Consider the following 13,059-nt stretch of genomic DNA (forward strand, 5'->3'; position numbering starts at 1 on the left):
GGTATTTTCTTACACTGCTCATTTGTATCTCCTCTTTGCTGCTGTGCCTAGTTAAGCCTTTCACTTATTTTAAAAATTACATTGTCCCGTTCTTATTGATTCCTAAGTGTTCTTTATATACTCTGGGTACCAATCCTTTGTTTTACAAATTTCTCCCACATTGTGGTTTTGTCTTTTCTCCTCGCCTTATGGTACTGTTTGGTAAACAACAGTATTTTGTTTTGGTAAACAAAAATTTTATTTGGTAAAACAAATTTTAATGTAGTTGAATTCATTGATCATTTCCTTTATGGTTAAAAAAAAAAAATTGTTCTTGACCCCAAAGTCATAAAAACATTCTTCTCTAGGTCCACACATTTTATCTGAAATTCTTGCAGCCAGATGTGTTTTGGAATACAGACTTTTTCAGACACTGGGAAGGCACAATGGAACACATACAGCATATTTTTGTAACACTCTCAACAAGACCTGGAAGAGCACCTCTACTCAAAAACCAATATTCATACATTATTATTTCTGCAGCAAAACATATGTAGTCACCTAAGTAATATATAAATAATCACTATAAAGAACTTCATGACACTAAATCACATTTTCCACCTAATGAGTTCCAAAGAGTTTGGTGTTTCATAAATGTGGGGTTTTTGTAATTAGTACATAAGTTATGGAGGCCTCATACATAAGGACAGAATTATTTCAAAGGTTAGAGGAACTTACTGGTGGATCCGTGAACCTGGAATTTGTGTGGGAAGATTCTTTATTGTTGATATAAAATATGGTTTGGAAGATTCATATTTTCTAGAGTCTGCCAGTTGTGTTTTCCTTGAAATTTGTGCATTTACCTAAATTTTATTTGCACTGAATTGTTTGTAAGATGTCCTTTTTTGATGTCTATAGTTTTTGATTACTAATATAGGTTAACATCTCTCCTTGTATTGTTCAATACTAACAGATATTTGTCAATTTTATTCATCTTTAAAAAAAAAAATCAACTTTTGGATTTTGAATCCATTGTATGTAGTGGTCCTCTAGTAGATTGGCTCCGAAGATAACAAAACAAAACACCAGCCTGTTTTTTGATTTCCATGGAGTGAATACTATCATCATGGACAATGCCACTAATTTGAGGTTAGTGGCCATGGAGTAGGGGAGAGGTATGCATAATTGGCTCTCCTGTATCAGTACAATCTCTGGCACATTACTTTTGTTTCCCATTTCATTCATTCCTGCTCTTGATATTATTTCTGTCATTCTACTTTCTTTAATCTTGTTCTCCTTTTTCTGACTTCTTGAAAATGGATGTTTAAGCTAAAGACTTTTTTAGACTCTTTCTTATATACTTTGGGCTATAAATTTTCCTCTAAGCCCTGTTTTATCTGCATCACACAGGCATTGCTATTGTATTTTATTGTTCAGCTCAACATATATTCTCACTATCATTATGACTCCTTCTCTGACAAGGGTTTATATGGATTTGTTGTAATTCTTTATTGATTTCTAGCTTAATTGCATAGTGGTCAAAAAACATGTGCTGAATGATTTCAATCTTTAAAATTTTTTGTGGGTTGCTTTACAGCTAAGTATGTGGTTGATTTGGGGATGGTGCCATCTTTGTATTCCAAAAAAATGTACATTCTAATTTTGGTACTGCTCTGTGTATTAGGTCAAGTTTATTGATCATGTTATTCACATTTTCTATATCCTTATTTTCTTTTGTCTGTCTTAAAAATCACTGAGAAAGGCTTATTAAAGTAACCTAATATGACTATAGTTTTTTCTTTGTCATTCGGTCAAGTTTCACTTTCTATATTTATCATTAGGTATGTATAAACTTAAAATTTTAAATTTATTTACTTTTTCAACTCTGAAGTCACCCAAGACTCTTTCCACCCTTTTTATATCTCATCAGTCACACTCAGGAGATATTATCTTTATATAAACTGCCCTTGGTAGACACAGTGTAAAAGAAATGAGCAGCTCTGGTAAAGATGAAGCATTCTACTGCCTTCCAGAGTCCACTGACCTGCAGAAGGACTGTCCATACTGTAGAACGTACATTTGGTGGAACTTGGCTTCACGCAGCTACTCTGGAAACCTGCATGTACTTAATCTGGACAGGATCAAACACTGACTGCAGAGCCGTAGGTCGCTTCGGGTGTTAGAAGCACTTCAGCAGGACCGGACGACGCACGCGGACTCTGTTAAGAGAACCAGACCCCGGATGACTGATCTTTACCCATCAACGTGCTTTACAGGTTCCGCTCAGACACACGAACTTGTTTGTACGTCAGAAATACCGTCCTTTCAAACCTACCCGGAAGCAGCTCTTTTCATTCCTTTATCCAAATACCTTGGTGTTTGGGACGTCAGGAAAGCCACGAGTAAGACTAAAGAGAAAAGCAAGTATTTTCCTCCATTCTCCTCGTCTGAACTACCCTCCACGGATCTCCGACCCCAGGGCAGGGTCTGTCCGTGAACCGCAGTCGGGCTCGCATCCTCAGGCCGCATCTCGGCCCGGCGGGCTCTGCTCCACGCGCTCTCACCGCGTCTCCAAGCACCGACCCAGGGACGTCCGCGGAAGCCGCCAGGGCTAGCGGCCCCGACGCGGAGCGACGAGCCGGGACGAACCCTCAGCCGGGGACCGGGAGCACCAGGCCTCGGGCTCACCGCTGGATTCGCTGGATTCGCTCATTTTCCAACTCTCCCGGGTGCTCTGCCGCTTCCTCACTCCGCCCTCCACCCACCCCCGCCCGCACTCCCCTCCCCTCCCCCGCCCCGTCCCCACCTCTCTGCCCCTCCCTCACCTTCCGACCGTCCCCATCGGGAAGCCTGCGGCTGAGCGCTCACCCCTTGGCTGCAAATTTCCACCCCAGGCCGCCTGGTCCGGCCGGCTCGAGAACTCAAGCCCTCCAGGCGGCGCGCGTGAGACGTACACGGAGACAGAGTCACGAGAGGAGCAGGTCCCTCGCCGTTGCTACGAGCCTCAGGGAAAGACGCGCGGAGCCGCCCGCGAGGTAGAGGCCGCTCCGAGCTCCGACACAGCCCCGCCCACTCTCCGCCGCCACACCCCCCAGGCCCCGCCTCCTCTCCCCTCCCCCGCAGGTCCGGAAGGAAGTCGCTGCAACAGGTGAGAGAGCGGAGCCGGAAGTCCCGCCCTCCTAGAGCGGTGAACGGGATCCCGTAAGGGTCATTCCAAGGAGGGGGGCCGATTCGCCGCGGGACGTGCTGCTTTGCGGTGGTGAGTTCTCTGCTGCTCGAGCCCCCTCGGGCGAGGCGAGCCTGCGGGCGCCGGGACTCGGCACCGGACCCCCTTTCCCCCCAGTTTGTCAAGTTTCATGACCCTTTCCTCCCGTCAGCGCCGAAGGGAGCCTGGTCGCAGGCGGGGGGAGGCCAGCTTGCGGGTGGGTCCCGGCGGGCGCGCGTGCTGGAGGCTGGACCCGGCGGTTGCCGACTCCGCGCGTCTCGGGCTCCCCTTCGCCACGGCTGGTAGCTCTGCGGGCGCCGCCGGGTCCGTCGCCGCGTGCGCTTCCTTGTGGAGCGTCTGGTGTGCAGGCCGCCTTCTCCGTGGGCGCGGCTGCCCCGTCTTACAGGTGGGGACACGGGCTCGAGAGGCTGACGCGGTTCCTCCCAGGGCCGGGACTGAGAGCGCCGCCCCCGGCGGGTCCCGTGTCATCGCGGGGGGCATGAGCGCTGCCGGCCTCCGTTTAGAACTGGGTGATTTCGGTGGCGCCGTCAAAATCCCAGGGCGGAATTTTAGAAAGGGGCTGGGCGGGGAGGACGGACAGTGTCAGCGCCCTGCCGTCTCCGAAGCGAGGTCCTGGTTCACACCCGGTGTTACTTTGGTCAACAGCCTGGGCCCACGAGGGATGGCAGCCCCGTCCATGAAAGAAAGACAGGCGTGCTGGGGAGCCCGGGACGAGTACTGGAAGTGTTTGGACGAGAAGGCCGAGGACGCTTCCCAGTGCGAGCAGTTGAGAAGCGCGTTCGAATCCAGGTGTCCCCAGCAGTGGGTAAGGCACACTCGGCGGGTGTCGGTCCCTGGGAGACGGCACCGAGCTGAGAGGGTGTGCGGTGGGGTCAGGGGTGCAGCGCGGCGGAGGCTCGTCGGGTCCGGTTTGTGGAGCAGCAGAGGCGGCTGTCTGGTAATCCAGACTTGGTTTATGTTCTTAGGTCAGGCGGGCGTTTGGGAAAGGTCACCTGACACTTTAAAGATCACTGAAAACAAACCTGTAACTGAGAACCAGAAATTCCAGCCCACTCGGTAGATTCCTCCAGGATCCTAAGAACACTGTTCAGTGTGGGGCAGGGGTTGGCGGATTCGCTGGCCTGGAGCCTCTATCAGAAATGAAGCATTCTCTGTTGTGCTCCCCAAATCATGCGCTCATGTACCCAAACTATTATGAGCGGTTTAGGAAGTAGGAGGATGTTCCCATGATCGGTGCTGCCCCAGATGCCTCCCTGAGCGCTGTCCTGCTGTGTGCTGCCTGTCCCTAGTCCGGGAGTGGCTGGAGAAGGGAGCTAACAATGAGGTCAGTAAACTGTCCCGGCTCAGTGCTCGATACTCCTGCATCTCTATCCTCTCAGAGGGTGGTTTGCTCTCGTTTTCTGGAAGAGTCAGGGCATTGAAGTAACTTGCTCAGTATTGGTCAGCAAGTGGCAGGACAATTAGTAATTCTAAGTCAGGCCCGGCTGGCTGGTGTAAGATTTGAACCTGAATTTGTCTGTGCGTTTCCACTGTCATGCTGCTGGGCAAAGTACACCAAATAGCTGTGAGAACGGCTCATCTTAGGCCGTGGCTTAGGTCTCCCTGTCACACCTCACAGTTTTAGATGAGGAGCCGGAGGTGTGCGGGAGACCAGCAGGAGGGTGGGGGGTCATGCTGGAGGGCTGGGCTGGGCGCGAATGCAGTCAGGAGACCGTGCTTTAGATGAACTGTTCTTCTGTAAAAGCAGCATAATGCGGCCTTCCTCATGGGATTCCTATGAAGACTCCATGTCTAACTTGACATATAAATAGAAACATGATCAATGTGGGGTTTTGTGATCGGATTGTTTAATGATTTAGGCGAAAACTGTTAGACATCCTGGTTTTCCCATTAGGGTTGATGTACTAAGAACAACTCCTGGTTTCAGAAGTAGGCGGAGAATGCAGAGCTTGGTCTGTCTCATACCTGAGTCCGTGAGCGTTCTGGTTCCTTTACTATCTGTGCTGTCCCCTTCTCGCTGGGCTCTCTGGCCCTGTGGTCACAGAGCAGGGTGCAGCTGAGAACAGGGCAGGAGCTCTGGTGGCTGGGGTGTTGGTGGGTTCTGTTCTCATCCCACCCCTGGATTTTCTCAGGAGAATTTTGTCCCCGTGAGACCTTTTGACAGCCTTGTCATGATTTTCCACTCAGGTGACACGTCATAATCACGTGGAGAGGTTTTTTCTTTGTTTTTTTTTTAAAGATTTTATTTATTTGACAGAGATCACAAGTAGGCAGAGAGGCACGCAGAGAGAGGAAGGGAAGCAGGCCCCTCGTGGAGGAGAGAGCCCGACATGGGGCTCGATCCCAGGACCCTGGGATCATGACCTGAGCCGAAGGCAGAGGCCTTAACCCACTGAGCCACCCAGGCGCCCCACGTGGAGAGGTTTTTGAAGAGCTCTGTCCCAGACCTCCCCTCAGATTCACTGAAGGTCTGGAAATAGAACCCGAGCCTTTGACACAGCTCTGGCTCTACAGGTGATTCCGATAACCATGCTTAGGAATCTGTTTTAGCCCCTTTGGAAAGTCACGCTTCTGTCCTGTTTTAGCCTCTCTCTTTCCCTCTCCTCGCAGACCCACTACTTTCTCTCCAGTCCGGTGATTAGCAAACCCTCCCACTCTCCTCCTTTCACGAAGCTTCTGCTCTCTGCATTATAGAGGGTTTTTCTCTGTCCCTTCCACTCCCACCAGGACCCTGGCTGAATGCCACACTCTCCAGGTTACTGTGTCCTGCTCACAGCTCATCTACTGAGTATATGCTCTTCAGATGTGCCCTCCACTTCCACTGTTCTCACAAGAGCTGTCACCTAGTTTTGCAGACAAAGACACGGTGCATTGAAATGAAGTCACCTGTAAGGACAGAGCCAGGCTTGGAGCGCGGGAGTTTGAGTGTGGACCCCCTGCTTTTCCCTTCTCCACATCCTCCTTCCATGAAAATAGCCTACACAAGTCTCATGGTGTTATAGAAACTTAGTCATAACTGTAGTCTATTTCAGTACAAAAGCCCTATCTCCTTGGGTGCCTGTATGACCCCCCCCCCTGCCCCAGGCTGTCCTCCTGCTTGTCTAGCAGCCATGCCTGTTGGAGAGGTTTCCTGTGCGGCCGTGAATGCCAGCGCGCTTCTCGGCTGTTCGCTCTCCCACGGCAGTCTGGTCTCGGGTGTTGATGCCTCGTCCACAGCTCCAGCTTGGCCATTTCTCCAGCTCCAGAGGCCCCGATGAGCTGTTGCAATAGGATTCGATGATCCCGGGACCAACCTTGACCTCTGCATGTACAAGACTGAACTCTTCCCCGTCCCATACCCAGCGGACCTCTCCTCCCATGCTCCTAACCCCAGTGAAGGGCACCAGCGTGAACACAGCCCCGGAGCTTCACCCTTCACTGAGGGACTCACTGGAGGAGCACCCTCAGGAGGGAAGTGGGACGGCGTAGCAGCCCTGGGGTGGGGGCAGGTCCGTGTGTTTAAGGAGTAGCAAGGAGAGAGCAGCGGACGTTCGGGTCGGAGGTGATGGGAGGCTGGGGCGGTGGGCTTTACTGAGGGCTGCGGGAAGCCACTGGAGAGCTTGGAGTTCGGCAGGAAGGAGAGCTGCGAAGGTACGAGAGGGAGTCTGAAAGGGTGGTGGGCTCCGTGGGTTTCAGCATCAGGGTCTTACAGAGAGAGAGGGAAGGGGGGGTGCGGTGGTTGGAGGATGGGCTCTCAGAATTGGGATTATGGAAAGGGCGTGCTGCTTTGATCCTGGGGGTAAGACCGGGTGGAGGACAAGCTCACTGAAGCGGTCAGGGAGCATCAGGACAGGAGTCCTGGTGGAGAAGGCACAGGCTGCAGAGCTCCAGCCGACCCCAGCAAAGGGGGGGGGGGTGCGGTGGCAGAATATTCCAGTTGGCTTCTGCAGCATTTGACAGTGTTAAGTGTTCACAACACTGTGTCCTTCTGCAGTGCCGTCCTCCTTCAGCCTGCCCCCTCCTCACCTGTGCGCTCTGCTCGGGGATTGCCTCTGAAGTCTTACCGTAGCCATCAACTAGAAACGGAAAGATTTTTCCAGAGTCCTGTGAGAAGGTGGGGAGCCACATGGGGGAAGGGGGTCAGAAGAGGAGGTATCGTCTGGGTCCATTTGTATGAGGCATCTTTATTAGCTTTAGTTTTCAGTTTTGGGAGCACTTGTGTGTCTGTTTTACACAGTAGGACCTAAGGCTCAGGTGAGATAATTTGCTCAAGACCAGCTGAGCAGTAAAGCTATAAATTCAGATTTGTTACGTAATAAGTATGCCACACAACTAAAATGCCAGGTGTCACTGGCATGAATTACTTTTCTTGGCGCTTTGCTGCTTTTATGGTGCTCAGCGGCCTAACCTGTGTGACGGGCCGACTGCGACAGTCTGCTGGCTCATGGCTGAGGAGGGAGCGGGGCTGGGAGCCATCCTTCATCCCAGCCTCATCCAAGAGACTGATCCCAGTATCAGTTTCAGAAGCTGTGTTTCGTATAAACCGTGGCAGTGTTTCAGATCCCGGCGTTGTGGCGTTCGCGCTCCTGTCCTCCGTCTCCTGTAAGGGCGTGGAAGGTGCTAGCACCCCAGTATGGTCCCCCTCAGTGAGTGCCCGTGGGCTCCTGAGCCCGGACAGGGAGAGCATGGCCTCGTGCTGAGGATCCCCGACTGCTCCCCCGGGAGGGCAGGCTGGGCTGGAGCGCGGTTCAGGCAGAGGCCGGGAAGCACAGCGCTCGAGAACTAAGCATGTCCAGGACCCGGAGCAGCTCTCGATGGCCGGCATTTCAGGGGTCAGTGGCATATTCAGAGAGGACAACTGGGCAGAGATTAAGCCAAGAATGGCCTTGTTTGTCTCGCTGAGGAGTTTGGATGTTGACCTTAGAGTCTGTAGGGATGCCTGGAAAGATCTTCCAGCCAGGGACATGACCGGATTTGGGTTTTGAAAAGATAGTACTTGGCCACGGCATGACCGATAGATTGAGGGGAGAGAAGCCAGTTCCAGTCCTGGTGCAGTAATCCAGGTGAGAACGGAGGGCTGTGGTGTGGTGAGGAAGAGGGAGTGGGACGGAAGTGCTTAGGTGGACGTGGTGCGGTCACTGAAGGAAGTATTACACGAGAAAACGGTTGCAGAGGAGCTTGGTTTGGGTTTGCTAGTAGGACATCTACACCGAATTGTCAGGCAGGCAGGTGGAGATGTGACAGGATCGGTCACAAAGATCTGGTAACACTGGGTATCTTTTATGCAGAGCACCCCCCCCCCAGCCGGGGTAAATCTGTAGTCTGGTAGCCATGGAGACCGCGCCCCAGAGGAGCTGTGGGTGTCACCCCAGGTACAGGAAGGGAGTCATCCGAGGATTCAGGGGCAGGGGGCAGGGTGGGAGTTAGGTAAAATGAAATATCTCTGCTTCGATGAGCTCAGAGCAGGGCTGCATATGAACAGGTCATTGTCGGCTCTGGACTGAGAGGGGACCCAGGGTCCGATTTTCTTAAAGATGAATGTCACATTCAGAAATCTGTTACTTGAGCTGCTGCTCCTGGGCTGCACATCAAGGCTGCTGCTCTGTGTTAGATGCCTGAGAGCCTCCAGGCAAAGGGAGGATGTTTCATTTTTATTGCTCTAACCTCCGAGATCAAATTTTTGATAGTCTGTGGTTTTAGAGGACAAGGTTTCCTGGTCAATAAGCCAGCTGCAGTCACTCGGGGGGACTGAGGACATTCCATGGCTGTTGTATCCCTGGGAGAAGTGTTAACTCTGTCCTCTCACGCCAGCTGGAGACAGACGTGTACGTTCTCGGTCTACTTTTCACTTAGGATTTAATTCTTAAGTCACGCAGTGGAGCCAAAGAAAAGCTTTTAACAAAAGAACTAGTGTTTTTTTAATCCTGACAGTGAAAATGTGTGGTGTTCTGCCTTCACCTTGTCTGCAAAGCAGCTCAGATACCAACACTGTGACAGTTTTGTTTGTGACCTTGATTTTCTACTGTAATTTTACTGTTTCAGGATACGGGGCTTCACGATACTTCAAACTCCTTATGGCAAGAGAAGGATATAAATAAGACGAAGTCTTTAATTGAAGTTTTATCATCCACTCATTCATAGTTTTTAAGTATAAATTTTAAACATCTGTCACAAATACGTGTTTCTGGATGAGATAAACGATCATGGCTGATGAACTGCAAAACTTACTGAATGTACAGTTGATAAAAACTTGTACAGTGTCTTTAAATCATGACGTTTTATGGTCTACGAACTCTGAGCCCACACGGCAAGACTCACGTGTCCGAGTCCAGGGACATTTCTCAAGGAGAAGGTTCACGGGTTACTTGAGTTCTCGACAGGATCTGTAACCCAGGAGGGGCTGGGGCTCACTGGTCTCCATCTCTGGAGACTCTTACACGTCGTACACCTTGACTCAGAGTGATTCTAGAATACAGTCACTTAGGCCACTTACTCAACTTACGTTGAATAATTTCTTACATTTAAATCTGTGCTTTTGTTTAAGCCGCAAAACTTGCCCTTGTTTCAAACACTTTTTTTCTCAACAGATAAAATATTTTGATAAAAGAAGAGACTACTTAAAGTTCAAAGAAAAATTTGAAGCAGGACAGTTCCAGCCTTCAAAAACGACGGCACAGTCCTAGGCTGCCCCTGAGCTTTCCAGAAGGTTTGACGTTATTCTGTCGGAACTTGCAAAATGCTCCCCTATGGGACAGTAGTGGTTTGGATCATGTAAACGGCATGACTCGTTCCACATAAACAACTCTTTAAAATGATCAAATAACAGAGATCCCATCATTCAGACTATGAAGAATCGAAATGCTTAGTTTTAATTTTGTAAGAAAGCTATATTTTAAGAAAAATTAAAGCCTATTATAAAAACCTACGTTTTTTTTTTGTTGTTGTTGTTCTGTTTTGTTTTGGTCGGAGCAGCAGGCGACGATCTAAATACAGGCGGACCTTGGAGGCATTGTAGGTTCGGCTCCAGACCGCGGCGACACAGCAAACAGCACAATTAAGCGAGTCTGATTTCTCCTCATATGTAAAAGTTACGTGTGCCGTACTGACGTCTTAAGTGTGGAATAGCATTATGTCTAAAAATGACGAACATACCTTAAAACAAGTGCTCCCCCTCATCTGCGCTTGCAGCGAGCCGGACTCGTGCTGGTGGAGGCTCTTGCCTTGATGTCGGGGGCCGCTCAGGCTGGGGGCCTGTGGCCTTTCCTTAAAGTAATGACGTCTGCCACGGGTTGACTCTTCCTTTCCCAAGCGATTTCTCCTAATACCTTATGCTCTTTGACAGCATTTTGTCCACAGAACTTGTTTCAGAACTGGAGTCCGTCTTCTCAGACCTGCTGCTGCTTTACCAGCTAAGCTTATGTCGTATTCTAAATCCTTTGCTGCCATTTCGGCGGCCTTCGCGACGTCCTCACCGGGAGTAGATTCCATCTCAAGAAACCGATTTCTTTGCTCATCCGTGAGGAACAACTCCTCGGCCCTTCAGCTTCATCGCGAGATCGCAGCAACCCAGTCCCGTCTTCAGGCTCCACTTCTAGTTCCGGTTCTCTTGCTGTTTCCGCCACATGCACGGGGACCGCCTGCACTGAAGTCCTGAACTCCTCAGAGTCGTGCAGGGGGGCTGGATCCACTGCTTGCAAAGTCCCGTTCGTGTTGATTAGTTCCACCTCGTCCCGTAAATCAGGCATGTTCTTCATGGCACCTACAGTGGTGAATCCTTTCCGGGCTTGCTTTGCCCAGACACATCGGAGGCGTCACTGTCTCTGACAACTCTGGTTTTACAAGATGTATTTCTTAAGGTCGAAATGTGTCCCTGATCCACGGGCTGCAGACGGACGTTGTGGCAGCAGGAACGAAAACAACCATCTGGTTGTCATCTCCAGGGCTTGTGGCTAACCAGGTACATCGCCAACAAACAGTAGTATTTTGAAAGGAAAAAAAAAATTTTTTTTTTTGAGGAGGTCTCAATAGTGGGCTTAAAATATTCTGTAAACCATGTTGTAAGATGTGCTGTCACCCAGGCTTGGTTGTTCCATTTCTACAGCAGAGGCTCTGATTTAAAGTCACCAGCGGCGTTGGCCCCTCAACAGACAGGCAGCTTGTCCTTTGAGGCGGCACAGTGACTTCTCTCTCTAGCTGTAAAAGTCTCACATGGTGTCTTTTTCCAAGACAAGGCTGTTTCCTTCCTTTGCTACGTTGAAAGTCTGTTGAGTGTAGCCGCCCTCATTGATTAGCTTAGTAGGTCTGGATAACGAGCTGCTTCACCTTCCACTTTGATGTTAAGGAGGCGGCTTCTTTCCTTAAGCCTGTGAACCAACCTCTGCTAGCTTCAGCCTTCTCCTCTGTAGCTTCCTTACCTCTTTCAGCCTTCATAAAATTGAAGAATTAGGGCCTTGCTCTGGGTTAGGCTTTGGCTTCAGGGAATGTTGTAGCTGGTTTGATTTATCCAGACCACTAAAATTTTCTCCCTATCGGTAATAAGGCTGTCTCATTTTCTTATCATGCACGTGTTCAGAGGACTGGCATTTTTTTTCCCAAAGATTTTATTTATTTATTTGACAGATCACAAGTAGGCAGAGAGGCAGGCAGAGAGAGAGGAGGAAGCAGGCTCCCCGCTGAGCAGAGAGCCCAATGTGGGGCTCGATCCCAGGACCCCAGGATCATGACCCGAGCCAAAGGGAGAGGCTTTAACCCACTAAGCCACCCAGGTGCCCCCTCATTTTTTTTTTTTAAGTTTTTATTAGAAAAAGAGCACAAGTGGAGGGAGGGAGAGGTCAAAGCATCTTCACGCTGAGCAGGGAGCCCAACATGGGGCTCCCAGGACCCTGGGATCATGACCTGAGCTGCAGGCAGATGCCTGACTGACTGAGCCACCCAGGTGCCCCATGGGAGTAGCATTTTAAATTTCCTTCAAGAATTTTTCTTTGCATTCAGAATTTGGCTGTGTGGCAAAAGAGACCTAGCTTTTGGCCTGTCTTGGTTTTTGATGTGTCTGCCTCACTAAACCCAATCATTTCTCATTTAAAGTGAGATGTAGGACTCTTCCTTTCACTTGGAGGCCATTGTAGGGTTATAAGTTGGCCTTATTTTATCATTGTTTTGTCTCAAGGAACAGGGAGGTTGGAGGCATGGGAGAGAGAGAAGGAATAGTACTGGTTAGTGGAACAGTCTAGGACACACACAGCATTTATCAGGCAGGTTTGCCGTTTATGTGGGCACAGTTCATGGTGCCCCAAAATGATCACAATAGTAGCATCAAAGATCACAGATCACCATGAACCTACATAGTAATGTACATGTTTGAAATATCGTTGAGAACTACTAAACTGTGAGACCGACACACGGTGAGAGCCAGTGGTCCCAAAAAACTGACAAGCTCCTAGAACTAACTGAATCTTAGATGGCAAGAAACAAGGTCAGTATACAAAAGAAAATCCTATTCCTGTATTATAGCAAGGAATAATTAGAACTTAAAATAAGAAATGCACTAAATTTATAGTAGCACTAAAAAAATAAAATGAATATTTGGTATAAGTCCATGTATAGGACCTATATCTGAGAACTACAAAGCCATAAAATACTTAGAAGTGGGGTGCCTGGGTGGTTCAGTGAGTTAAAGCCTCTGCCTTTGGCTCAGGTCATGATCCCAGGGCCCTGGGATCGAGCCCCGCATCGGGGTCTCTGCTCCGCAAGGAGCCTGCTTCCCCTGTCCCCTGCCTGCCTCTCTGCCTACTTCTGATCTCTGTCTGCCAAATAAAAAAAATATTTAAAAAAACAAAAACTTAAAAGTCAGAGAGGATCTAATTAGATACACTGTA

At 49.5% G+C, this 13,059-nt stretch overlaps 1 protein-coding gene across 2 annotated transcripts; it reads left to right on the plus strand.

Moving 5' to 3' along the window:
- Positions 1 to 3,106: 3,106 nt before the first annotated feature.
- COA6 (cytochrome c oxidase assembly factor 6) lies at positions 3,107 to 10,109 on the plus strand. 2 transcript variants are annotated; one of them, XM_080822825.1, is made up of 3 exons: positions 3,107 to 3,238; positions 3,851 to 4,010; positions 9,772 to 10,109. In XM_080822825.1, exons 2-3 carry the CDS (start codon positions 3,867 to 3,869, stop codon positions 9,865 to 9,867), a joined length of 240 nt encoding a protein of 79 aa, XP_080678951.1. In that variant the 5' UTR covers positions 3,107 to 3,238; positions 3,851 to 3,866; the 3' UTR covers positions 9,868 to 10,109. The 2 variants fall into 2 exon arrangements, with proteins under 2 accessions (XP_080678951.1, XP_080678952.1); XM_080822826.1 differs by having other exon boundaries at positions 3,233 to 3,590.
- The last annotated feature ends 2,950 nt before the right edge of the window (positions 10,110 to 13,059 follow it).

Source organism: Martes martes (assembly GCF_963455335.1).
Source record: "Martes martes genome assembly, chromosome: 14".
NCBI classification, from domain to species: Eukaryota; Metazoa; Chordata; class Mammalia; order Carnivora; family Mustelidae; genus Martes; species Martes martes.